The sequence below is a fragment of the Fulmarus glacialis genome, unplaced genomic scaffold, assembly GCF_000690835.1.
Source record: "Fulmarus glacialis isolate BGI_N327 unplaced genomic scaffold, ASM69083v1 scaffold34335, whole genome shotgun sequence".
Lineage (NCBI taxonomy): Eukaryota > Metazoa > Chordata > Aves > Procellariiformes > Procellariidae > Fulmarus > Fulmarus glacialis.
Genome location: NW_009211776.1, coordinates 3,714 through 28,202, shown reverse-complemented (window position 1 = coordinate 28,202; position 24,489 = coordinate 3,714). Strand labels below are relative to the sequence as shown.

Sequence of the window (24,489 nt, the reverse complement as noted above, 5' to 3'; positions counted from 1 at the left end):
GACTGCAATAATGCAATCCTGTGGTTAAAAGAGAAAGTCTTGGCTAATAGACATGCAGATAATTAAGAGGGACATAAGGCATCTAGTGGACATTTTAGTAATTATAGTCTTGATTTTTTTGAAGGAACATTACACATAAAGAATTCTGCTATACAGAAGAATTTTTCAGCATTGGACTTCATAAATCTGTTACTAAAATAGCTTCTTTAAGGATTAAACAATATAAAGATGTCATCTGTCTTTTCTTAATGCATCATGCATCCTAATTTAGTTTCTAGTCCTTTGTAATATTAATTACAGATAGAAATATTGTTGTCTTTAATGGAAATGGTGATAGCTTTGGCATGCTTTTCTGCTACTTGTTCACTTTTTTTGGTTGGTTTGGTGTTTTTTTGTTACCCAGGGGAATTTTATCAAAATCCCCCCCAGATGACTTAGTGTTGCTGCTGCAGAGAATGCTTTGCTGTCATTACCGGCATTTAATTAAAGCACCTTGTTTCTTGTTGTAACTTGAACTGAAATTACCATTTCAGTAACATTCTTGGAATTACCTGTTGGGATCAAAGCAGCACCTTCTAGGTTTCTGTAGTTTACATTTGATGCACTGTGTTAGGGACTTCAGATTTTTCCAGCACTAGATCTTGCTGAGAACTCAAAACACGAGCTTTTGCTTCCATACCAGATTAGATACGTAGTCTGAATAAGCAAAAGCATATTTTCCAATTACCAAATGAAAGTTTACAGTAGATGATGAACGTTTGTAAATACAAAGATGGTCATATGCAGTAGAAAACTTGGTAGTGCTTTTGTGTGCCCAGGCAATTATATGCATATTTGGATACAGGGTTTTACATAGCTAGGAACTGAGTTGAAATACATCTTAAAATTATGGCAGATTCAATGACTAAGGGATATTACAGTTTTAAAGTTTGTTCCAGATCAAGAAACATACTGTTTTAATTGCAACTCCGGTTTAGAGAAGGAGATAGAAAAAGCACATTTAATCACAGGTGCAAAGTTTTAAAGTTCTGTTATGCAAGTTTGCAAAGCAATATTACAGTTACAGTGATGTAAAAGTCAGTTTCTTCCTGTATTTTTAAACTGATACCATTTTGCATGTCTTGAATTCCGTGCTTGTTCTGATCAAAGCTCTGTAATGACTTCACGAACACCAGTTCTCAGCCATGGGATCAGTAATCTGATTATGAATCCATCATACAGCACATTTACATTTAACTGTTATTTTCTTTTTCACAGTGCAGAGAATTTGCTTCAATAAGTTTAAAACATTATTTTTATTTGCAACTATTAGTGAGAGGGCTTTTATTCAGCAGATTAGAAATGTATATTTTCAATGAAGACAGTGCTATTCATGTCATTAGTGCTTTCTGGGCATTTGCTAAAATGTTGACGTGAAAAAGGAAGCGGGAAAAATAGAGGAGAACTGTTTAGGGGAAAAAAGTTTAAAAAAGAAAAGAAAAAAAAAGAGTAAAACTTTTATTCTTTTAAATATTCACTTATTTGAAATGCAAAGGGAATTTATAGTTAAGCCTAATACTATTTTAGCATGATATATTCTCTGTGCATTTCTTATCATCACATTCTCTTGCATCCAAAGAGTTGTATTGCTGCCTCAGTCTTTTTAAGGAGTTTTAAACAGAATCATTTTGTAAGAGGGTGTACTTCTAAGCACTTAGTGTCATTTCTCCTTGTCTTTCTTGAATTTGTTGCTTCTGCTTAAATAATGGAGATGAATGGAGGCTCACCCTTAACTAAATGAATTCTGATTTAAAGCCTACTGTCGACCTCTGCTTTGTACAAATTTAGTCATTTGTTCATTATACTGATTTGAGTAACTGTAGCTCTTTTAAAGTGTAAATGTACCAGAAAAACATACTATTCGCAAATTTTATACAGTGTGTGGAATTACCTAATGGTTAAGCAAGTCAAACATATGAAGTACCATGGTCTGTATAACTTTTAGAGCAGCTGCCAACAATTTCTATCACCTCAAGGTATTACCATCAAAGAAATACTGTAATCAACTAAAATGCTCACATTTGGCTTTTAGTTACTTGTAATTTACTTACAGTAATGCTGTTAGGTTTTTGAGAATTTTGATGCTTGAATTTTCCACTGTTACTTTAATATCATCAGATTTTTCAAAAATTTGATCATTTTTATTCAAAAGTTCTGTTGGATAACTTAAATTTGAACTCAGCTTTATAGCTGTAGAAAAATACTGTAGGGCTAGAATACCTAGATTTTGTTCACAGCTCTTCGACTTACTCCAGGTGGTGCTAGATAAACTGATGCAGATGCAAATGATTAGGACTATAGTTACCATCAGCAGTAGCTTGTACCTGCTTGTACGCTGTCCTTACCTCCTTTAACTGGGAACACCTCCTGTGCAGTAACACCTCCTGTGCGTATACATATTTATCTCGCCACCCTCCAACTTAGCTGTATGGGTTTTGTGGGTTGGTTTTTTTGGGGCATGGAGAGGAGTAGAGGAGTCTTACTAAAAAAAAAGCCAACCTTGTAAACTTGAAGATCATTAATTGCTCTTTCCTTTACCGAGATCAGTAGTGGCCAGCTTGTCCGATGTCATCCTTGCTCACCTCTTATTATTTGCAGTTGAATTTGCTGCTTTCTAAGGGCTTATGTGGTCAAGTGATGTACATAAAGTGCTTTCCAGTCTTCTCAAGAAGTCCTGAGAAGTGAAAGATAAAGTTAATTGTAACAGTTATTTTTCATAAAAAGGAAATAAATATTTTCTGATATTTGGCCTTTTGTAAGCAGGCTAGCAAAGAGACAGAGTGAAAATATTTTTCCAGTGGGGTTGAGATTATCTGTAGAAAATTACTGGTTTAAAGTCCAGTACCTTAAATACCTAAATGAAAACTGCTCATACAAATTATTTTCTCACCTATGACTCTTGAGGCTTTTGTTATTGTTTGTTTATAGCACACATACTTTATATCATATTTTTGGAAGACTTTCAAGATGTTATATGGTGTTTTAATGTACTATTAGTGACTGTTAGTGGAGAGCAATTAAGACGTTCCCTGTCATAGAGAAATGACTTATAAGCATCTTGCATCTTTCAATAACAAGTCATGTAGTTTAAACAAGCTCAATCAGTTTTCATTTTCCCCTCCAGATCTAGGACTTCCTTTCAGTTTGTTGTTCTGCTGGTTAAGACACATCTTTCAGATAATTGCATCAGCTGACACATACAAGAGTGTATGTGGCCTAGAAAAAGAACTATGCAACTTGTCAGTTTATGTATACACACACAAAGAACGAGCGAGCACTAAGCTTAATCATAATTCTTTCCCTCTCAAGTCTTCCATCCCAGTTTGAATTCATTGTAGCTGGAAATATTTTAGCGAAGTCCTTCATTACTCAGTTATTAGATATATAATAAGTAACTTTACCTAAATCCTTAACTCAGTTTTGTTGTTCCAGCAATCCATACAGTACATGAATGTCCTAGTGCTCAGTACTGAGTCTGGTGCAGTGTGCAATGAAATTTAGTAAGCCTCCTATCCTATCTTTTTTGACAGCATCAACAAAGAGAGCATTGTGGATGTAGAAGGCGTTGTGAGGAAAGCATATCAGAAAATCGGAGGTTGTACTCAGCAAGATGTTGAGCTTCACGTTCAAAGGGTAAATTTTTGAGCAAATGGAGCACTGGTTAATTGTTTGAGAGATTATCTCACTAGGCTGTTTGGCTATCTACATATATAAACTTTGTCAATAAGCAGTCCCTTACCAGAGAAATAAACTGCTTTACAAATTTCAGTGTGTCATATATAAACATGAAACATTTCTGGGTTTAAGAGATTTGATTTTTAGAATTTCCTATTTTCATCTGCCATTTGAATTACAGTACCAAGTAAAATAAAGTATCTCACTAGAATAGTTTGGCTAGGAATGCTTGTAATTCTAGTTTTTGATTCTTAACTGCAACAGATACTGTAATAAAAAGTCTGCTTCTTTTTAAGTGCAAGTCAGAAGCTTCTCCTTTATCAGAAAGTTACAATCTTCCCCTTAGTACAATGGAATGGAATGCATAACTTTCAACAAAAGTAAAGCACTGGCTTAACAGTATGGAAGCTCTTGAAATCTAAAATTCCTGTAGCTTGTGCTGTAGGGCTGGAGGAAGTGCAACTTTATAATTTGTTTAAATAGAAAGCGTATTTAAACCTTTATGTAATATCCTTTCCTTCTAAAGGTTTTCAACCAAACTGTATGCCTGCAGTACAGCTGAAACACAGTCACCTCAAGAGTAGAGTACAATGGCTATTATAGTTATAGCAGTAAGGTAAATTTTAGCTAACAGTGTTGGGGAAAATCTGCAGATTTTGAAGAAGCATGTTTTAATATATATACAGATTACCATAGGTTTGATTTTTCTGAAAGAGTATCGAATTCACTGCACCTGTGACGAGACTGTAAGGCAAGGCAAGGTGTTTTTCATTCTCTGTATTTTAGGTATCTCATAAATTTTCAGTCTGAAATGGCTCTTTCAGATATAATCAGATAGTAAGTAAAATAATACATTAACAACGAGAAGAACAGGATGATCTTGCTGGAATCAGAACCTAAAACTCTGTGAAATCTAGTAGTTTCAGACCTGGCATTCATGCCAATAGACTTGTCCCTCGGGCAGTATGTACTTGCTCAACTCAGTGCTTCCCAGAAGAAAAAAAGGTATTTTTAATCTTTCAAAAGGAAAATAAGAACTAAGCACTTCCAGTATTGTCATGAGAATGCACTCATGTATCTCAAGTATTTGAATAAAATCACAGTCTTACAGCTAACAGCCTATGCAAACACTGTTTCAAGTCTATGCCAGAAATACCCTTTTGTAAATCACACCTCCTTTTGAGCTGAGTCTCATGCTATTTCTGTTCCTGTCTCAATTTCAGATCTATGTGATCAGTTTAGCTGAACCCCGACTGCCCTTACAGCTGGATGATGCTGTTCGGCCAGAAGTGGAAGGAGAGGAGGTGAAAACTTTGCATCCTCGAATACTTTTTGTTGTCTTTGTAATTGAACAAAAACATGAAAGCCAGGCAACTTTCTTAATGCAGTGATTTTGGGCGTTTGTTAGACTTGCATTTTACTTCCTTTATGTTATCCAGAACTGTGTTAGAAATCTCTATAGCTTTGGTGTCTGCTGAACTGCAGTAGAAGGTCAAAACCAGAGAGTTTGCAGTTGTGTGTGTGTGTGTGTGTGTGTCTTCTCGATCCTCATAGCTGGGTTCTGCCTGTGACCTCTGGGAAAAGTTACACCTTAAGCTTTGCTGTGCTGCCGATTTGCTGTATGTTCTTTCTAGAATGATCTAGAAATTCTGCTGAACTTAGAAGTAGCCCTCGGCTTTTAGCCAAAGGATGTTTTTCTCCCTTGATTTTGTTTTGTTGGGGTTTGGGGGGTTTTTTGGAGGTGTATGTATTCATTATGTATTTTTGCACAACTTTTTAGGATGGAAGAGCTACTGTAAACCAAGATACAAGACTGGACAACAGAGTCATTGATCTGAGGGTAAGGAATGTGCTGTGTTGCCTGCAAGTGTTTATACTTCATGGTTCTAATCCAAGAAGCAGTAAAAGTCATGGATTTGATGGAAGTGTATTGTTGGCCAGAGGAAAAATAAACAACGTATTTTTCTATTTGTGAGTGGCATTGTGAAAACACAGGGGGTTTTAATCCTAAATGTTCACCTTTCCTGATATTAATCAAAGAACACGTATTAGTAGTTTAAAGGTGAACATTTAGGGTTTGGCATGTGGCCATGTACATCTGGGCTTTCTTATTTACAGAAGTCAAAGGTGACTGAATAGGGATAATCTAGAGACAATATTTCTTCTCAAATGTAGTCTTTGATACCCAAAAACTGTAGTAAGAGCTCAGTTTTGAAGTATAAGATGGAAGTTTTGAATTTAATGTGTAATTGAGGTGCTGTAATGCATGTCTTGCAAGTGAAATCGTATCAGGCCACGATACCATTCTCTTTATTTCTTCCACAGCATTCATATCTTTTTCTTTTTTTTTTTCTGAAACACCTTCTTCATCCAGATCATAGAGACACAGCCTTCTGTGAATTCCTATACCTCCCAAATATTTAGTCTTTCTGATCAGCAGCAAAAACCTATCTATGAAATCACTTACAGAACTTCTCTTTTTTAATGAAACAGCAACTGACACTAAGCGTGTAAGTTACTAACCATTCATATTGACATGAGGCTTTCCCATATTTGGCTCTCCACAATAAAATCTTAATTAACTTTTCATTGAATGAAGAGTATGCTTAGCTCATTTTTATGGTGTTCTAGTACGGCTTTCAAAGTTCTGATAATGGCAGTTTCTCAGTAAATCAATCTATGGACCTGGGAAATAAAACAAAAAAGTCAGTTATTTATTGGAAAATTTGGAAAAGTTCTGGCACTGAGATGCTTAAAGCATTGGAACATCTGATCTCCTTATTTCAACAACTAAAACTGCTTGTGCAAATTGTTTTGCTTGGACCAAAGTTAATTGCTTTTCACTTGACCTTATGTATAATACTGAGCAACTTCAATTTGTGATTACTTTTCAGGATACTCAGTATGTTACCATATTGGTCTCTTCATCTGTGTCTTAATTAAGCTTTTGATAAAGAATTCTATACTAATGGTTGAAATTGAAAATCATTTAAAGGAACATCGTCTTATGGTAGTGGTAAGGCGGTGTACTAAATTGAGGGGAGAATTCTGGGATGCTCAAAGTGCAAGTTTCACTTGAACTTCTGGTGATGAAGAAAAATACTCAACAGCACTCCAGAGAAACTTAAGAAAATCCATTAAATTAATGAAATACCTGTATAATAAACTGGAAAGAGCCATGAACCCCAAAGGGGACAGAGAAGAAATACAAAAGGAAATAGCAGTTTAAAATACTAGCTGAAAATAATGGTATGAAAGTATCCTTGGCTGTAATTCGGATGAGGGCATCTGCAGAGTAAAACCTAAGATGATGTATAGTCATGGAAAAAGAAGGAAGACTGTAATGCCAGAATAAACACTAGAGATGGAACAGAAAGGGGTGGGCTAAAATTCTTCCATCCCTGTACACATTCAGTAGTCCAGCAGGACTCTCCCAATACTTCTTATATATGTCTGCCAGTATAGTAATGGAACATTAATTGTCAGTATTCTGCCTTAGCTGGTGAGCTAAGTGGAAGCTGCTATAATCTTTTCTAACTTATATGACCCAACCATTGTTGGTACACCATTTAGTCAGCAATGTTTAGCACCTTGTTTTCAGGTCTGAACCTTAACTCTGTCTTCCACAGACGCTATTTTTCTCCTTAGCTCAAACAGCTGCCACGGTGTGGTACTAAACAGCTATTTCATGCTAAACAGGAATTCAGGTTAACTTTTTACGAAATTCATGGAAGAATGAAATGTCAAATCTGAGTACTTCAGTGCCTTATGTTTCGTCCTCTGCATGTGCCTGTGGCTGGATGTAACCTGGCCACAGCTTTCCCTTGATTAGGCTTAGGTATCTATCTTGCCTTTCTTCTATGTACAGGAAGTTTGTGTCTCTGACTGTGTCACATTTCTGTTGCACATTTCATTATTTGATTCAGAACAAAAGCAGATTATTTTGGAACAGTAGGCTCATGCCTATTCATAAGTTGCTTTGTTTGTTCTGCAGGAGCTTTGCTTGTGCAAAGGAGATTCTAAATAATTATGTGTTACTTTGACCTTTTTTTTTAAAGGGAGAGCTAAAAAGCAGAAAAGGTATTTAATGGAGAAAGTGGAAATCCCAGTGAGAACACATGCGCTTATATATATGTGCACATCCTAAGCACTGGAATCACAAGAGCAGGGACATGAAGGCAGTTTGTCCTTCAAAATAACTACTAAAAAAAAAAAAAGTAGTAATTGATATTCAGTGATTTGGTTAGATAGACTGGAGCTGTAGTACAAATGGGACTTCAGAGAGCCCCTAGTGTTTCAAATGCACTGCGTAAGTAGGCATGTTCTAAAGAGGATTAGAAGACATCGTGTTAAAAGCTCAGAGAGCTGAAACCATTGTTAGGCACTGCTCTCCCATACCTCTTCTTTCTAGGAAAACCAAATCATGGGCAGCAGGGAAGAAATGGTAACAGAATAATTCTAACAGAGATGCTGTGATGATCTTTTCCTACAAGTGTGGGAGGAAGTCCAACCACAGATACATGTACCATCTAGTTCTGGTTTCCTCAGTGCCCCAGTTTTTTAAGGAGGAGGGAGGTCATCAAATATCAAAAAGAGAGATACTGTTTTTTGGAGAAAGATTTAACAAACTAAATGCATAGATCTTGGTTAGACTCAGACTAAAAAAAGTCCTTAGTATGGAATTAAAATTATTTTTGCCCACTTAAATACAGTCTTTAAAGTATTTAAGTAGTTTGACTAATTTTAAGTAGTGATAACCAACGAGTTTATTGGATAGGGCCAAATTGTGATAAAGTGGAGCTGTGAAACTCAGTTATTGCATGAATGAAAGGGGCTGGATTTCCAAAAATGGCATCATTCCATCCAGCTATGATGTATACCAAGGAGAGTTTGATTATGATGCAGTAGAAGGAGTGTAATTAATAATAACGAAATTACATTAGTGGAGATGTCATATGCAAAGTATTCTACAAAGATTGCAAGACTTCCATTCTTGTGTACATGTGAAAATAGACTGAGTAGTGCACTGTATTTTTAACAATTTTGCATTTTGGTTGCTGACAAAGATCTTCCAGAGGTGTCTGGTAGGTTTTTTTGAGGTTAGGGATGGGAAGTACTTAAATGCCAAGATCCCAAGCTATTGCTGTAGTTGTTATTCTGATATTTGGAGGGAGAATGGTGATTATTTAGGGTGGAGGGGTTTTAAGAATCCTTTCCAAGGAATGATGACTGAAGAAGAATGAATCTGTTCCTGATGGGTTAACTCATAAAATACAGATCACATACTTGTGGAGTAGAAAAATTGGGGGTGTCGAGACAAGAGAGCTGGTAAGAAGAAAGCAGAGTCCTTGTATAGACCAGATTTTCTTTCACATAACCACAGGTGACCGTCAGGAAACCGCTGTTGACCTAAGTAGCTATTTTTCATGATAGCTTAATGAAAGTCAAAACAGTTGATTCTAGAGATGTTTGATTTACCATTCCTTTATTGTAACAATTAAAAAAGGCAAATTGGAGTACTGATTGTGTTTTTAAATCTTTACTTTTCTGCTGTTCTTAAGTTTAACTGAAGTATTCAGTGATGTGTAGACTTTCCATGTCTGTGAAAACACCTACAGAAACCATATTTCATGAAGGTCTGTGGTAGATGAAAAACAATAAGGACAATAAGTGAAACACTGATTTTTGGGTTTTGCTTCTTGGTATGTCTTCCTCTGAAGAAAAAATCAATTCAGGTTCATCAAGTTTTAACAATGGACCTGACTGATGTCCTTGCTCTGGCTTATTTTTGATGTCCAGCAGGGTTTTTATCTTAACAGTATCTGTCCAGATTTGACTTGAATTATATGCATTTTGCAGTCCTGATGCTGTAATTGTATCTGCTAATGCACAGCTCATTCAGACCAAAGCATAGTCTTTTTAGGGTCAATATTATTCTGTTTAAACTGCTCAGGGTAGAGCATAAACATTAAACTGTATCTCTAGTAGTTGATGGATGTCAGACTATGTTATATGATAATCCAACTGTACACTGATCTCAATGCAGTTTTTTTCAAAATAATTGATTACTTCAAGCTTGATTTCATTGTGTTAAATTAAATTTACTCATTGGAAAAGCTGTCTTTTTCCTGACTGAATTCAGGCTGTAATGAACAAGCAGATGTACAATTTATTTTACTGTGGGTAGTGATTTGGTGGTGAAGACGTAACACGGTCCCAGTCATTTAGACAAAAAACTTCATGCTCATATCTTCTTCTTGTACTATAAGTAATATTTAGATTTGAATTAAAGTTGACTTCAATCACTTTGGGGTTAAAAAAATGTTATTTAACGTAAATCCTATTTCCTAGCAAAAACTTCATTGCTCATACATATAGCAGAGGAATTGTAAAATTATTTACATTATTTAAAATAATGTATATTACTTAAAAGAATATAGATTGCATTATTTTCCCTTTTTATTTAGCCTACTTTATGTATTTAGTGATTGTTCATGGTGCAAGATAGGTAGTTACAGCAGGTGAACAGAAAAGCAAAACTGAGGTGAGAGTGGAACAAATTCTACAGCTGACGTGAGAGTAAAAAGAAAAGTTCACAACTTTGCATGTCTGTGCCTCAGTCGCACCTCTTTGAGATATGATCACATAAGGTGTAAACTGCCCTCAATTCTATTGAAACGCATTTGTTGGTCTCTGGCAACTTAAGTGGCTATGATCATTCTAACACTGCAGCTTGTGCTGAGTAGAAAGTGATAATTGTTTTCATAATCTTGCGTATAGTGATAAAATATGCTCTGTTCTATTACTAATGTTTTTCTTTGTGGCATTTACGTAATAAACACACAGGTGAAATTAGAGTGAGGTTATGACCAAAACTTGTATTTCAGCATTGTTAGCGAAACATTTTTTCTGCTGCCTGCAACAAAGGTGATTATTAAACAGAATGAGTTTTCCTGTAAAGTCAACTCTGCAGACCAAGTTAAAACTTTAACACTGTTAACTGCAACAGTATTTAGGTGGCGTAAGTTTGTTTCCGATTCTGCTTAACTCTTGAAGGAATATTTACTGTCTTTGTTGTAGTCTCAGGTAAGGTAGTTTGTCAATATGTATGTGGAAGAGTCCATCTTAGAGTAAACACTACAAGAAAAGAATGCCATGGCAAAATCTTTTTTAAGGCAAAGATAAAAATCAGTTCATTTTGACAGCTGTCTCTGTCTCTAGTTTGCTGTGTGGTACCTAAGTGTGGTAGCTCAAGTGGTAACGGTGTTATCTACCATTGTACCAAACATGGTTATATACATACCAGCATCTCAGCTAAAGGCTGGACAACAGCTTGAATTATTTTCTTCAGATAAATCCACTCTCTTTTTGTCCTAAACATTATACCAGTGCAAAGGATTTAATTAAATCTGAAAAGTTTTGCTCCGTGTGTAGATACAGCATCATCTGTAAAATCTTTAGAAAGTTGTAATGGCACATAAAACTTTTGAGGTCATCCATTTGACTCCACTGCATGTTGACAGTTGCAGTTCTTTAGGAGCTTATCTCAAATGTCTTGTTGGCCTGTTTAATTCTTACAAGGAGACTGCAGTATCACAAATTCTCAACAGTGATCTTTGTTGGCAGTCTCTGAATGAATGGGCACTGAAACTCAGCCACCTTTGGTAGAAAGAAGAGTGGTCTTGTCAGATCTAATTTGAGGTACAGAGAATTGCTGCTTGTTCTTTCCTTGGTCTGTAGTTAAATAAAAGCTTCAGTGTCCAGATCTTTGAATTTGGCTGCTTTCATAAATACTATTTTTTAAGTGTAATTTATCGTTATAGATGGGATTAGGAAGACAGGGTCTTTGCTCTGCATCCTCACTAAAGCCAGGAGGAGTTACTACCTGACGAACTATTGTTAGTGGAGAACTGTGTTAGTTATTGACTGGCTGTGTTTCTGTGCACACTTTTAGGTGTCAGACCAAGTAATTGCTTTCAGATAGGGTTTAGCAACCACTTTTCTTTTTCCTAGGACTGTACGACTTAAGACTGCATTCTTACCTGCTCTGGCACGAAACTGGTGTTGGTTCATCAGAAGGCTAGGGGAGGCATTGTTACTATCCCACTTTAAATAAATGTTACACATTTTGTCTCTTAGCATGTTTAGAAATTTGTCTGGTTTATCAAAACCTGTATTGGTAAACCCAAATGTGACTGTTCGTGTTGTCATCTCTTAGAAAATGTCTTTCAGCTTCTAAGTAGGAGATGGTTAAGGAAAAACAAACAAACACGAAAATACGCCTTTAAATCATCCCGATGCTTTGATGTAACACTGCCAAATTATGCCCAGAACTCAGGCTGAGTCTTAGCATATGTCTGATTCTGGGACACCCATGTAAAAAAGGTGAAAAAGTTTGAGGGTACTTTTGTAACTGTTGCTCAAAACCTCATTTCCTTCATTTTGAAAGTGGTGGGAGTAGTAGCTGTGGTTAATGCTATCAGACAGTGAGAGCTGCTAGCTATTATTTACTAGTCTTAACCACTTACACTCCTAAGATATTTTATCGGTCAGCTGAAATTGCAAATAACTCCAAATTACTACAGATCTGCAGTATTATTACAGTTTTCTCTTTTGGTTTTTCAGTGAAGTCATATCTTTATCTTGCAGAGATGATGGATGCAGCTTTATTTCAACGTATCTACTGACTGACTGTCTAAATTTGAGTGCTTATATAATTTGTTTTGGTCGGGGGTTTTTTGTTTTGTGGTTTGGTAAGAGTCATGTGAAAAAGCCCACAAGGCTCTTCTTACCCTAACTGAAAAGTTGGGTACCTTTCAGAAAGGAGAAGTAAACAGTGCTATGACGCAGATTGTCGTAAAGAACTGTTCTCTTAGTTGTTTGCAAGAATTCGTTAGGTTTTATACGCGCTTCTAGGTTGCTAACTGTCAGGTCTTAAACGCTGCATGCACAAAATCAGATATGGGTTCTGTGTTGACGTATTGCAGTGTTTTCAGCATTCACTAAGGGGTTTTTTTTTCTTCACGCTAAAGCCCAAAAGTGTTACAGGAACATTTAGTGTAGGTATTTGCTAACCAGATAAGTAGCTTAACTGTGTCACATACATAAACAAAAAGAAGATGATCAGTTCAGCTAAATCTACTTTTGTTTTCAGCTAAATATACTTTTGGAGTAAATTTTGAAAAGACAGAAGAACTGCAGTTCATATGATCAGGTGTTATGTGGACTGTTTTAAAACACTGGGAGTTTAGACCTTGGTTTTGGGATGTTTTTGTGGCAGCATTGTACATGGTTAACGTGGCTGTGTTTTTACATGAAACACGTTGTATTTGATAGCCTTTAATAGACACAAACATTTCTACCTTATGTCAGTTATTGAGGGCTTTGCTTTTATCATGCACTGTATATTACTGCAGCTGTTCTAGTTCAGTGTGCTGAAAGCTTTTTAATAAGTTTAGTGTTTTTATTCAATTTCTTATTATAAAACCTTTACTTGCAGAAGCACATATCATAAATCAGTGATTCTTTAAATGTAGAATTGATCATAGTGCCTCCTTTATAACTGAATATGCCATAAATTGAAATGAGGAGTTTCTCTTGTTTCCTTTGTTGTTTCTTTCTGTTTAATAAACAAACACCAATTTGCACTTTTCTCTCTTTAGGCAAATACAATAACCAAGTGTGCCTAAGAGAAAAGATTCATCCTTCCAGCTATCCAGAAAAAGTAACAGAGTCAGGAAAAACTAACTTAGGATTCATTATTTTATCTTCTTCTTATAGACCTCCACTAGTCAGGCAATCTTCGGCCTTCAGTCTGGTATTTGTCAGCTTTTCCGAGAAACTCTTATTCGCAAGGGATTTGTGGAAATTCAGACTCCCAAAATCATTTCAGGTATTGTATATGTGATCCAGCAGCTGCAAGTCTGCTTCTTTTACAGTTGCTGAGTGCATCTATCTGCCAAAAATTTAGTAAGTTTTTATTTTAAAAAGATAAAGTTCTATTTCTAAGTTAGATGCAACATAACAAACAACTAGCAGGTATCAAAGTTGTTCTTTACTTTTCTCCTGACATTGGATGTTAAAAGAATGACAAAACAAATATTATATATATATGATTTATGTACTCTGCAGTGCATTTAAAGTTTTAATTTGGTTAAATATAGATGTCTGATCATAATGCATTATTCTTCCAATCAGTGTTTTCAGTGTTGAGCACTGCCAGTTCCATTCCCAGTATCAAAACCCCCACTCTAATTTAGATTAAAAGCAGCTTCCATCATAAAGAAGTTACAACAAACGTATGATGGTATAAAAGATTATGCCATTATATACAGTATGTCACTTCTTTAGCAATGAGCATATGGCTGAATGGTGGTAGATCATTTTTCTGAAGGTATGGCATAACAGTTTCAGCCCCACTAAAAGTCTGGAAATGTAGATTTTGCTTCTAGTTCTGTTGTTGATCAGCTGTATTATTTTCAAAAGTGAAATTACTTGATTTACTGATGGATGTTTTTCTTCCATCTTATTGGTGTTTTTTGAGGTTTGTTGATGTCGCTAAGACATGCGGCGTGGAAAATGTAGGGCAGAATATTTGTATTATTCTCATCGTATATGCATTCATTATATGCACACATTTTGCCTACTGAATTTTATACTTCTATATTTATATTTTTGAAGACAGCTCTTGTTCGAGATAAAAAAGGGCTTTTTAGCAAAATACACATAAGCAACTATTCTTTCAACATGGAAAGTGTCGTTGAACTATAAGATTAGATAACTTTTTTCCTACAGAGACAGTTGAAACAGCATGAAGTACTAAAGACTCCCAAGTAGTTTATTTACATAGGACCTTTGAGGAAGCATGCTATTCTTACTGTGCAGTGTACCATTGAAAGCAAGCAAGCAAGCATCCTATTGTTTGAATGAGATCATATTTTGTAAAAATAACTAAGTTAAGTCGATGCAATCCTTACTAAACTTCAGATTTAAATATCTTAGCTGTTCTAAGATTTGAGATTTTGAAAGTTACCTTTATTCAAAAATAACTGTAAATATTCACTGAAACCATTTCAGTGGGAGTAGTGGTAATGAAAGAAAAGAAACATTGATTTCAGTGGAATGGTTAGTAATAATAATTAGTACTTTACCTAGAGTTATCTTAACATTAGAACTTTCAAAGATTATTAACTAATCTTTTACTCTGGCATGCTTTTGTTAGCAAGTTAGGCAACTATAACTCTCATATCTCACACTGGGAAATGGAAAGGTAAAGTGACTCAGCTGATAGTTTTGGTAGGCAGTTTGCAGTAAGGGATTCAAATGCATGTCGTCTTGGTTCCTATTCTCTCAAAGTAACGTTCTATGAAAACAGCCTCAGACTGAGAAAAAGCTTTACACCTTTGGCAGATGTCCTCTGGTAAATCTAGTTTTGGCTCTGAGAGATATTTATGCCTTCAGTTAGAGAGGATGGTCCTGGCAAAACAGGATATGCACTTTCATCTCAGCCTCTGCAGTTAACCCCTGGAAGCCTACGCCACTGATAAAGATTGGTTTCCACAGAAATGTTGGGCTGGAAGTGAATGTGATGGTACAAGCATTCATTCTCCGCTGTTCTCACTGTAAGGTGAAGGACAGCTGGGAATAGTAACATTTTAAACTACCCCAACTAAATCTGCAGATTTGCAAGGCAATGTGTGACAGTCCTTAGCTGCAAAACTTCCCTTAGCATTAATGGATGCAAATATATCTTTTTCCTCTAATATGCTTTGAAGAAAAATCTTCTGATCTCTAAATGTAAGACCAATAATCTATCATTCTACCTCTGATTTATTTTTTACATTTTTATTTTAATAATTACTGCAAGCATTTGCTTTTCAGCTGCCAGTGAAGGAGGAGCCAATGTGTTTACTGTATCATACTTCAAAAGCAGTGCCTACCTGGCTCAGTCCCCACAGCTGTACAAGCAGATGTGTATATGTGCTGACTTTGAAAAGGTTTTTTGCGTTGGGCCAGGTAAGAAAAGCGTCGGTTTATCCAAAGTGTGCAGTGTGCTTTTAGCAGCTGTGGTACAAATAAGATAACACGCACGCTGAAAGCTTTGAATGGTTTCACTTAATATAATTTCACTCACCAAACACAAATTTCAGTTGAGGCGACTAATGAGAGTAAAGTTGACAGAGAAGTTGCTAGAACAAAACTAAAATGCTGAAATAAGGGTGGAGTACTCTTCTCCAGTGCCTGCTGTTCTGTGAGGAGAAAGAATAGAGTTGCATTGGAAATCGATAATATGATGAAGTTAGTAAAACATGGAACAACACGGTGATTACTGAAGCCATAGTTTCCTATTAACCATGCCCAGTAGTTGCCTGGTTGCCCTTAATTGCCCAGTAGTAAGCAGTTAAAATAGGCAAGCTAGGTTTTATGTACTGCAGATTGCATATTAACATATACTTATCCCTTGCTTTTGTATATGTACCAAACAACTTTATTTAGAAAACGCATACTTTTAACTGGGCTGTTAGTAAATAATAAAAAATTAATGATTTCCAGCCTCATGCTCCCTCTTTGTCAAAAGCTGATAGGATATGGCCTCTTTAGGTGGTAATACAGCATTTTTTTTCTAAGACCTCAGAAACAGGTTTAAAGATATGTAAGCTGGAAATGCTGGAAAACAAGTCAATAACAGCTTATAAAATAAAAAGAGGATGCAAGTAATTCAGAAGATCTTAAATTTCTTGTTAATTACTAACAACTGACATTTTTATATTAGATTCATATATCTGGGGGGGGGGGGAAAAACCCCAAACAACAGAACACACGCATGTGCACAAGTCCATTTCCTCTGAAAAAGGCAGTTTTCAAATCTGAAAGTTCTTGTGTGCCTGAAAGCTTGTCTGTTTTTCCCGTTCTGCCTATTGGTCTAGCAAGAGATACTGCCTCTCTACAAGTCTTGTCTGTCTTGTATCCTTTGAGCACCACAGCTACAATAATGCTGTCACTGTTGTTATAAATGATGCTCTGAGGCAGCTAGTTTTCTTTTTTTTTTTTTCCAGTGAGAATTGTCATGTCTAAAGACAGCATTGTCTGCCTGATCCAAATGCTGATGTGATTGATTGTCAGTGTTATTTTTCAAAATGGAATGATAATTTCAGGTCAGTTAGAATTTCTGTTGTTTAATTTTACAGTATTTAGAGCTGAGGACTCCAATACACACAGACACCTGACTGAGTTTGTTGGTCTGGATATTGAAATGGCTTTTAACTATCACTATCATGAAGTGGTAGATGAGATTGCAGATACCTTGGTGCAGATATTCAAGGGACTTCAGGAAAGGTAATGAGAGCATTTTCCATTTCATGAGCAACTTCGTTTGTTTGAGATCTCTTGCACTGTGGTATGAAATGGGTGAGCATTTTATCCTCAGCTTGTCAGGTAATCATTAGTAATCTGATTTACAACAGAACTTCAAAACAAACATTTTTGCTTTGCTCTTAACTATTTCTTTGTGCCTGACTTTTAAAGTTCACTCAAGCCATAGGCCAGTAAACTGTCTATTTTTAGCCCGAGTTGCATCTCCTAGAGTATGCTAGCTTGCACAAAGAAAACTTGTTGTTTACTGTTGAGTGGACTTCCTAACAGAAATGATCCATTATTAATTTAAAACGTCCTTCTTTTTGTGCCACTACAGGTAGACTGATTGTTCTATTTTGAAATTAATCTTAATATTTACCATCTAAGAAAGTTTTTCTGAATCAAATTTATTGTAACAGCCTGCATCTCTGCCATGAAAGCAGCAAAGATTATTTTCCATTATTCAGAGTCTAACTCATTAAAAAGCCAGGCCAGAAGTTTAGGAAGTGGTTTTCATTTGCTTACAAATTAGACTATCTTGCCAGCAGAAATGCAAATCTTTTCATCTGTCTAGAAGGAAATTTCTCTTTTATATTTGAAATAGGGTATTACTCAAATCAAAGAAGAACTCAGGTAAATATTACAAATCAAATGGATGATTTCTCAATGTCTTCACTGTGAAAATTTGACCTAGTCAATTATTTCCTACAAAAGGAATAAACCAGAAGCAATAGTAAAATATTAACTTGTATATCGTTGAAGTAGATGCATTAACTTACATGAAACATTTCATTAGGATTGTACAGAATTTCTCCAGAAGTGGCTTTAAAACAGTTTTTTGTGTTGCAAGAGGGACCTCTTGTGGCAAAATTTTATTGCCATTGCAAAATCATTATTATATGCAAGAAGAGTACATTTCTTGATTGTTTTGTATTTTGCTTCTGTTGTTTCCTCATATATAGATTCCAAACTGAAATTCAGACAGTGAACAAACAGTTCCCATGTGAGCCATTTAAGTTTTTGGAGCCAACTCTGAGGCTGGAATATCGTGAAGGTGTGGCCATGCTTAGAGAGGCTGGTGTTGAGATGGGTGATGAAGAAGATCTCAGGTACTTTGGCAGTACACAAATGTGTCAGTCTTGTGAAAGTAGTAGTAAAGTGTCAGTTTTGTACTGTGCAACTGACAGCCCTCAAGAAGGAATCACAAGCTTTTAGAGGAATAAACAGACTCATATCCAGATCTCTTGACAAATAAATGAATGGAGATGAAAATAGTCCTTTCTTCTAACGTAGACTATACGTACAAACTCTGAAATCCAAAAGAAAATAACTTACAACATAAACTGAGAGTAACTTGAACCTTCTAAGGATAAGAAGCATTTGTTTTTCGAACAATTGCAGTCCTTCATGTGAATTGTCCCATGTCTTTGAATAGGATTAAACAAAAAGATTCTTCAGTCTTAAGGTCTTTCTTTTCAGTAACACCTTCCTATTCTTTCCACCTCTCAGTAAAATGATTAAGCAATTATGATTGAATTCCCATTGATTTACTGAAAGATGGGTTTAATTAACTGATTATATATAAACTTTTCTAAAGACACTTAATAAATTAAAACATTTCTGTTCTTTCCCATAATATATCCAGTACCATTAGGATAATGTGTGATTTTAGAGTTAAACGATCTGTGCGTCAAAGAAGTTTCAATCATAAGAGTTTGATAGAGCAAAATAATTTCCTCAGCAACTGCTTATGGTGTTTCTCACTTATTGTGCTTGAGAAAAAATGGCTGCACAAGGTATATGCCAATAGGAAATAGAGTATACAGTTCTTCAGTAATCAGAATATGGTGACTAGGAAGTAGTTATATTAAGAGCAAGAATATATTTAGGTATCAGTTAATTTAAGGGATTTCTAGGACTAATAGAAAATATTTAGGAACAGAAATAAATATACTTTATTTCTGAAATTTCTGTCTGCATAATCCAAAACATTCAGAAACAAGTACTAGATTTTCTAAAGAGTGGGGTGCAGCAGATCTGTAGCTTGAAATCTTTTTAGGTTTATGAAGTATATAATCAGTACAAGTTTAAGTCACTTAATTTTAATGGTGATAATCTTTTTCAGCACACCTAATGAAAAGCTCCTGGGACGCTTGGTAAAGGAAAAGGTAACAATTATTTTAAAATAAATAAATTTGTCATTGAATCTGAAACCTGATGTCATGGAATCGTTGGGTTGGTATAAATGCCTATTTCATGTAAAACAACTTTTTAGACACTGATTGAGAATACAGTATCTCAAAACATGCAGAAGTTTTGAAGAGTCCGTGATTAGCATAGGCATTTTTTAATTGTCTGACTGCATTCCCATTTTGCTGCTGCTTATTTAATCTACTGACAGTTTTGTCTTTACCATTAATAAGTTGTTTCAAACCATTTTCAGTCTTTTATATTTATTTCTATCATCTGTTATACTGAGTACACCAAACAGGATAGTACGTTCCAAAACCAGTTATGATAGTTAAAAAAACCCACCAAACCAGATTCTAACTAAATCTATAGAAGAAGATGAGATCTTTGGCAAAAAAAAAAAGTACCTGTTACCACAGCAAGACATTTTACTGCTAAACATTTGTAAGTTTACACTAGAAGTAGTATTGGAAAACTGAAAAGTAATACACCATTTCATTGACAACTGTTATTTTTTAAGATAATGCTGTCAAATTTGTGGAAAGTTACTGGGAGATTTTGTTTTATTTCATTTCAAGGATTCACTGGTTGTGTCTTCCTCTTGTAATTTGTTCTTTACATCATTTTTTCTTGTACTAACTGTTTTAAATTACCTTCTTTCAGTATGACACGGACTTCTATATTCTTGACAAATATCCTCTTGCTGTGAGGCCTTTTTATACAATGCCAGACCCAGTAAACCCTGTAAGTAAAATTCTTTGTTGTTATCAGTGGGTTTTTTTTCTAGTTTATTAAATTATTGGGATAACTTGACAAAATAGATAAAGTATATTTATATGATCTGCTGTTATAATTAAAATTCCGATAACAAGATTAGGTCAGTGTTACATGACTTGTAAAATGTTTACAGTTACTCTTCACTGGCGAAAACATACCAGAAACAAATCTAGCTAAAATTGAGAGAGCTTTATGAAGAGATCTCCATGGTCAGAGCGCTGCTGCCATCACTGGAAAAAGGCAAAAACATTTTTCCAGGGCAACAGACACTTTAACGGAAAATATGCTTTTTTACAGTTAGAAATTCCCCGGTTTATTCTTAAATCCAGGGTAAGTATCTTTTAGAGCATCTTTTGCTGGGGTAACTACACACAGGTGTAAATGGTTTTTCAAAGGGTGTGTGGATGAACTTCAGTTTTTTAAAACAACTCCAGTCTAATGAGAGGAGCCAAAAGGCTGTAATTCCTGGGCACACTCCAAATATATTGCACTCTTACTGCAGAACTTTGGATATCATAAGTGAGGTTATTGAGAGTTATTTGCCACCTAAGGATGGAGCAACTGTAGGTAGGAAATAAACTCATCTTTGTTTTTCCAGAAAAACTCTAACTCTTATGATATGTTCATGAGAGGGGAAGAGATCTTGTCTGGAGCTCAGAGAATTCACGATCCTCAGCTGCTGACAGAAAGAGCCCAGCATCACGGCATCGGTAACAAGTCAAACAACATGAAGCTGAATTTAAAAGAATATAAATCATGATTGGATTTGTTTCCTTTAGAGAAAGAATTTGGGGCAGAATTGTTATATGGCAGTAGTGCTAAAATCACAGTACTGTTTCATGCTTAATGTTAATCCATCTAATTCTGTTTAACCATTTTAATCTAGAGTGCCGGTATTAAAAAACTAGCTAGTTTCCCAGCAACCCCTTGATGAAAAGGAATTGTTTCCGAGGACTTTAGAGAGAATGTAATGCAGGAAATACCTTCAGTAGAATGAGGGTAGACAAAAAAGTCTCACTCAGTTGTGCCTCTCTGTACTCTCACAAACTTTTTACAGAGTACTCTAGCAGAGTCTTGTTGGCTGTCCTTTTTAAATCTTGAACTGAGAGCAAATAAGCAAGAAGTGTCCCTTGATGATAAATAAAAAAAAAAAAAAAAAAAAAGACTTAACAGGGACAAGGCCAGCTAATAGTAGAAGGGTAAAAGAGCAAGTTAGGTGGAGATCACGAGAGTAAAATGTAGCTTAAAATTATGCTTTCAGTGAATGGCAAAGTGAAGTGGCAGGTAGGCAGTAGCAAAAAAGGAGTAGCTCCCACTGTAGCAAGATGGAAAAATAGTTGCTAAATCTTCGCTTTTTCACTGCAGTTTATTCAAGAAGTCAACATTTTCTGTAAGTTACAATGAACAGTTGGGCCTAGCACTTACCCAGTTCTAGAATTCCTTCCTGATTAAGTCATTAAGAAAATTATAAAACAAAACTGTTATAGCCATAATTTCTAGATAGTCCTGGATAATATATATGTTTAATGAGTAAAACCCCACTGTTAGTTTGTAAGTTAAATTGGTAAATTTTCTGTTGTGTTTGCAGTCCTCTAGTCACTTGTATGTTCGGCTTGGGTTCATTAAGCAGGTGAGAAACATATCTTTTTCCTCTCTAGATCTGGAGAAAATAAAGGCTTATATCGATTCCTTTCGTTTTGGTGCACCTCCACACGCAGGTGGTGGAATAGGTAAGTATGTGTATTTTATTTTGTTCTGCGTTAGACTGAGCTTAATTTAAACTGCTGAGTCTCAAGCAGGGTTCAATATAAAATTCAGAATAGTTAACCTCGTTAGGTAAATGTATGACGCTGTTTATCCTAGAGAATTTAAGGACAGAAGCTAAAATGTAAGGATCATCATAAAATAAATAGGCAAAATATTAATGGCACAGTCTGGCAAGTTTAAAAAGCAGGTGATCACAAGAAAAAATGCTGATTTATTAGCCAGGCACATCACTTTCAAATTTGACCAATGAGGAAAATTTAAGGAAGCAAGAAAATACTGTAATATGTATGGATTTATCATAGCCTACTAATACCAGAAGCCACCAGTCTCTTAGTGCATTTGATGAAGCTGTTCTGCAGTGAGGAGAAATAAGTGATTGCTTCTGTCTTACTCAGTGATTTGACTGAATGTCACTGATCAGTTTGGCTGATGCTAATTGTTTCAACAAAGGTATTGAGGCTTCGTGTCTTGGGTGTGAGTATTTTACATATTAAAATGAAAAAAAAAAGATAGGTGTTAGGCATCTTAATGATAACAATTTAGTTATGCACATTGCTTTCATGAGCAGGATGAAATCTGTTCATGCATTTGGAAATAGGACACTTTGAGGGTCCTGATCAATAAACACAATGCTTTCTTTGATTCAGTCTTTCTGCATTTGCCTTGCTTTAGTAAAGTATATTTAGTACCTTCTCGGCACGTTCTCAGAACAACTTCCTATGTATGCCTTCAGTAAATGCATTAGATCTGTGATATGCTGTTGAGACAGCTGTTTCGAAATACCTACAAGACGTAAGCGTCGATGATCATGCAGTACTTGTGAGCAGAGGAGATGCAGCATTTGCAGATGATCCAAAATCATTTAGGCCAGTCAGAACTGACATCAAGGAAGCTGAAGCTACATCTCTTCTGCAGAGTGAACATCCCAGAGGTCATACCAAGTATCAGCCAAACAAGAGATGCTGTGAGAATGAACACTGGTTTCTGGCTGTTTCAAACAGAAACCTTAGCATAGGAGGGCAGTGTGTGAAAACTAGTATGCATCTGCGTTTCATCTCGGCATGGCTGGCATATGTAGCCCCATGGATTAGGAAGTCCTTCCACGTTCCACAGTACACACATAACCTCTAAGATTTCAGGAAGAAAGAACACAATGACCAGTGAAGTATTTATTATCATAAAGATATCAGCAGATAGTTACATGGGTATGTATTGCTGAATCTACATTTTTGTACTGTAGAGCGTTTGGGATAAACTTCCTCAACTGTAGGTTTTTACTGTAGTTGCTTATGGCACTTAACATCTCTTACTCTGAAGCTGTTAAGACTGGTTTGGGCTATAGTTCTGTTACTGTACTCAAGATACAGTTCCCCCGCTTACCCACCTCCCATTTCCATTTTCTACACCATTTTTCTTGAAAGTCTGAAGTGATTCAGAGCAGGGTTGAGTCTTCAGTACCATTGCTTATTAATACATGTTCCACATGAAGTCTATATCGTGGCAGAAGGCACTGGATGTAAAATCCCTAATTCTTGGATCTAGCTCCTTTCTGTAGTTGGATGTGCTAATGCACACATGTCAGTCTTTGGTCACACTACTGTGTGAGACTGGCTGTAGGTATAAAGTATCTTTAGCTTCTTAAGAGTTTTGAACAAAAGACTGACTATACTGATGTGGTTTTTTTTCATCTGTTGTAGGGCTGGAAAGAGTAACCATGCTGTACCTAGGGCTGCATAATGTTCGTCAGACCTCCATGTTCCCACGGGATCCCAAACGACTGACACCCTAACATGAGCTGCTTTTGAAAGTTTGAGATTATTTGCTCTGCAAATATGATGCGATTGCAAGCATATCCCCTGCTACTGATGAGCCTGTATTGATTTAAGCATTATAATATGCAATAAAAAAAAAAAACCAACCATTTACTAAAGTGCCACAATAATTTTTTTTATCCTTAGCTCTTTATTTAAAGGAAAATATTTTAACAGATTAAGACTCTTTGTATTGGCAACTGTGCACATTTTTAATGGAAATGTGATACTTTGAGTTAGTACTCTAGTGTCATATTAAATTGTATCATATTTCTGAACATTTTAATAAATTATGCAATGAAAATTCTGCATTTTTAACTTATGTCAGCAAGATTGAATATTCTGAAGTACAGAATTGGCTCAAAGCTAAAATAACTGGATGCTTGCAATTTAAAAATCAGGAGGAAACAAGCCAATTGTTAATTTATATGAGTGTCAGGTAGAGAAGCAGGTGAGAAGAAGAACAGTTTTAACACGGTCTTCATATGAAGTTGTGAAAATAAATTGCAATAAATCTCTCAAAGTAAATTAGATACAGTATCTGTCTGTCTGGTTTTTGCTTTGTATCCTCACAAGATAATCATGAATCAATAAGGGTTGGAGTTTTTTTTTTAAATGATGCAATAACTGCCTAAAGTTTAAATTTATTTTCTTTCTATCTTCCTTCTTTTTTTTTGAAAGTTGTATACAAGCCATAGGCCTGTTCTTTATTTTATGTTACTATTTGAGAATGGATAGAAGGTTACACATACTCGTGGAATACACAGGGGATATATAATATTCTCAGAAAATAAATGGACGATGAGTTTGATAGCAGGTCATGTGTTTTTCTGCCTGACCCAACCTCTAGGATAACAAACAAAACAAATCAGCAAGG

At 35.6% G+C, this 24,489-nt stretch overlaps 1 protein-coding gene across 1 annotated transcript in view; it reads left to right on the top strand.

Annotated features, from left to right (window-relative positions):
- Positions 1-24,136, top strand: part of DARS (aspartyl-tRNA synthetase) — a 40,252-nt gene extending 16,116 nt beyond the window's left edge. Inside the window, exons 4-15 of the mRNA XM_009577661.1 lie at positions 3,570-3,672; positions 4,938-5,018; positions 5,495-5,554; positions 13,495-13,606; positions 15,595-15,729; positions 16,902-17,049; positions 18,030-18,176; positions 19,193-19,235; positions 19,921-20,001; positions 20,633-20,744; positions 21,693-21,764; positions 23,499-24,136. Of these exons, the coding sequence (XP_009575956.1) occupies positions 3,570-3,672; positions 4,938-5,018; positions 5,495-5,554; positions 13,495-13,606; positions 15,595-15,729; positions 16,902-17,049; positions 18,030-18,176; positions 19,193-19,235; positions 19,921-20,001; positions 20,633-20,744; positions 21,693-21,764; positions 23,499-23,590 (1,186 nt within the window). The 3' untranslated portion in view covers positions 23,591-24,136. The remainder of the gene's footprint in view (positions 1-3,569; positions 3,673-4,937; positions 5,019-5,494; positions 5,555-13,494; positions 13,607-15,594; positions 15,730-16,901; positions 17,050-18,029; positions 18,177-19,192; positions 19,236-19,920; positions 20,002-20,632; positions 20,745-21,692; positions 21,765-23,498) is intronic.
- The last annotated feature ends 353 nt before the right edge of the window (positions 24,137-24,489 follow it).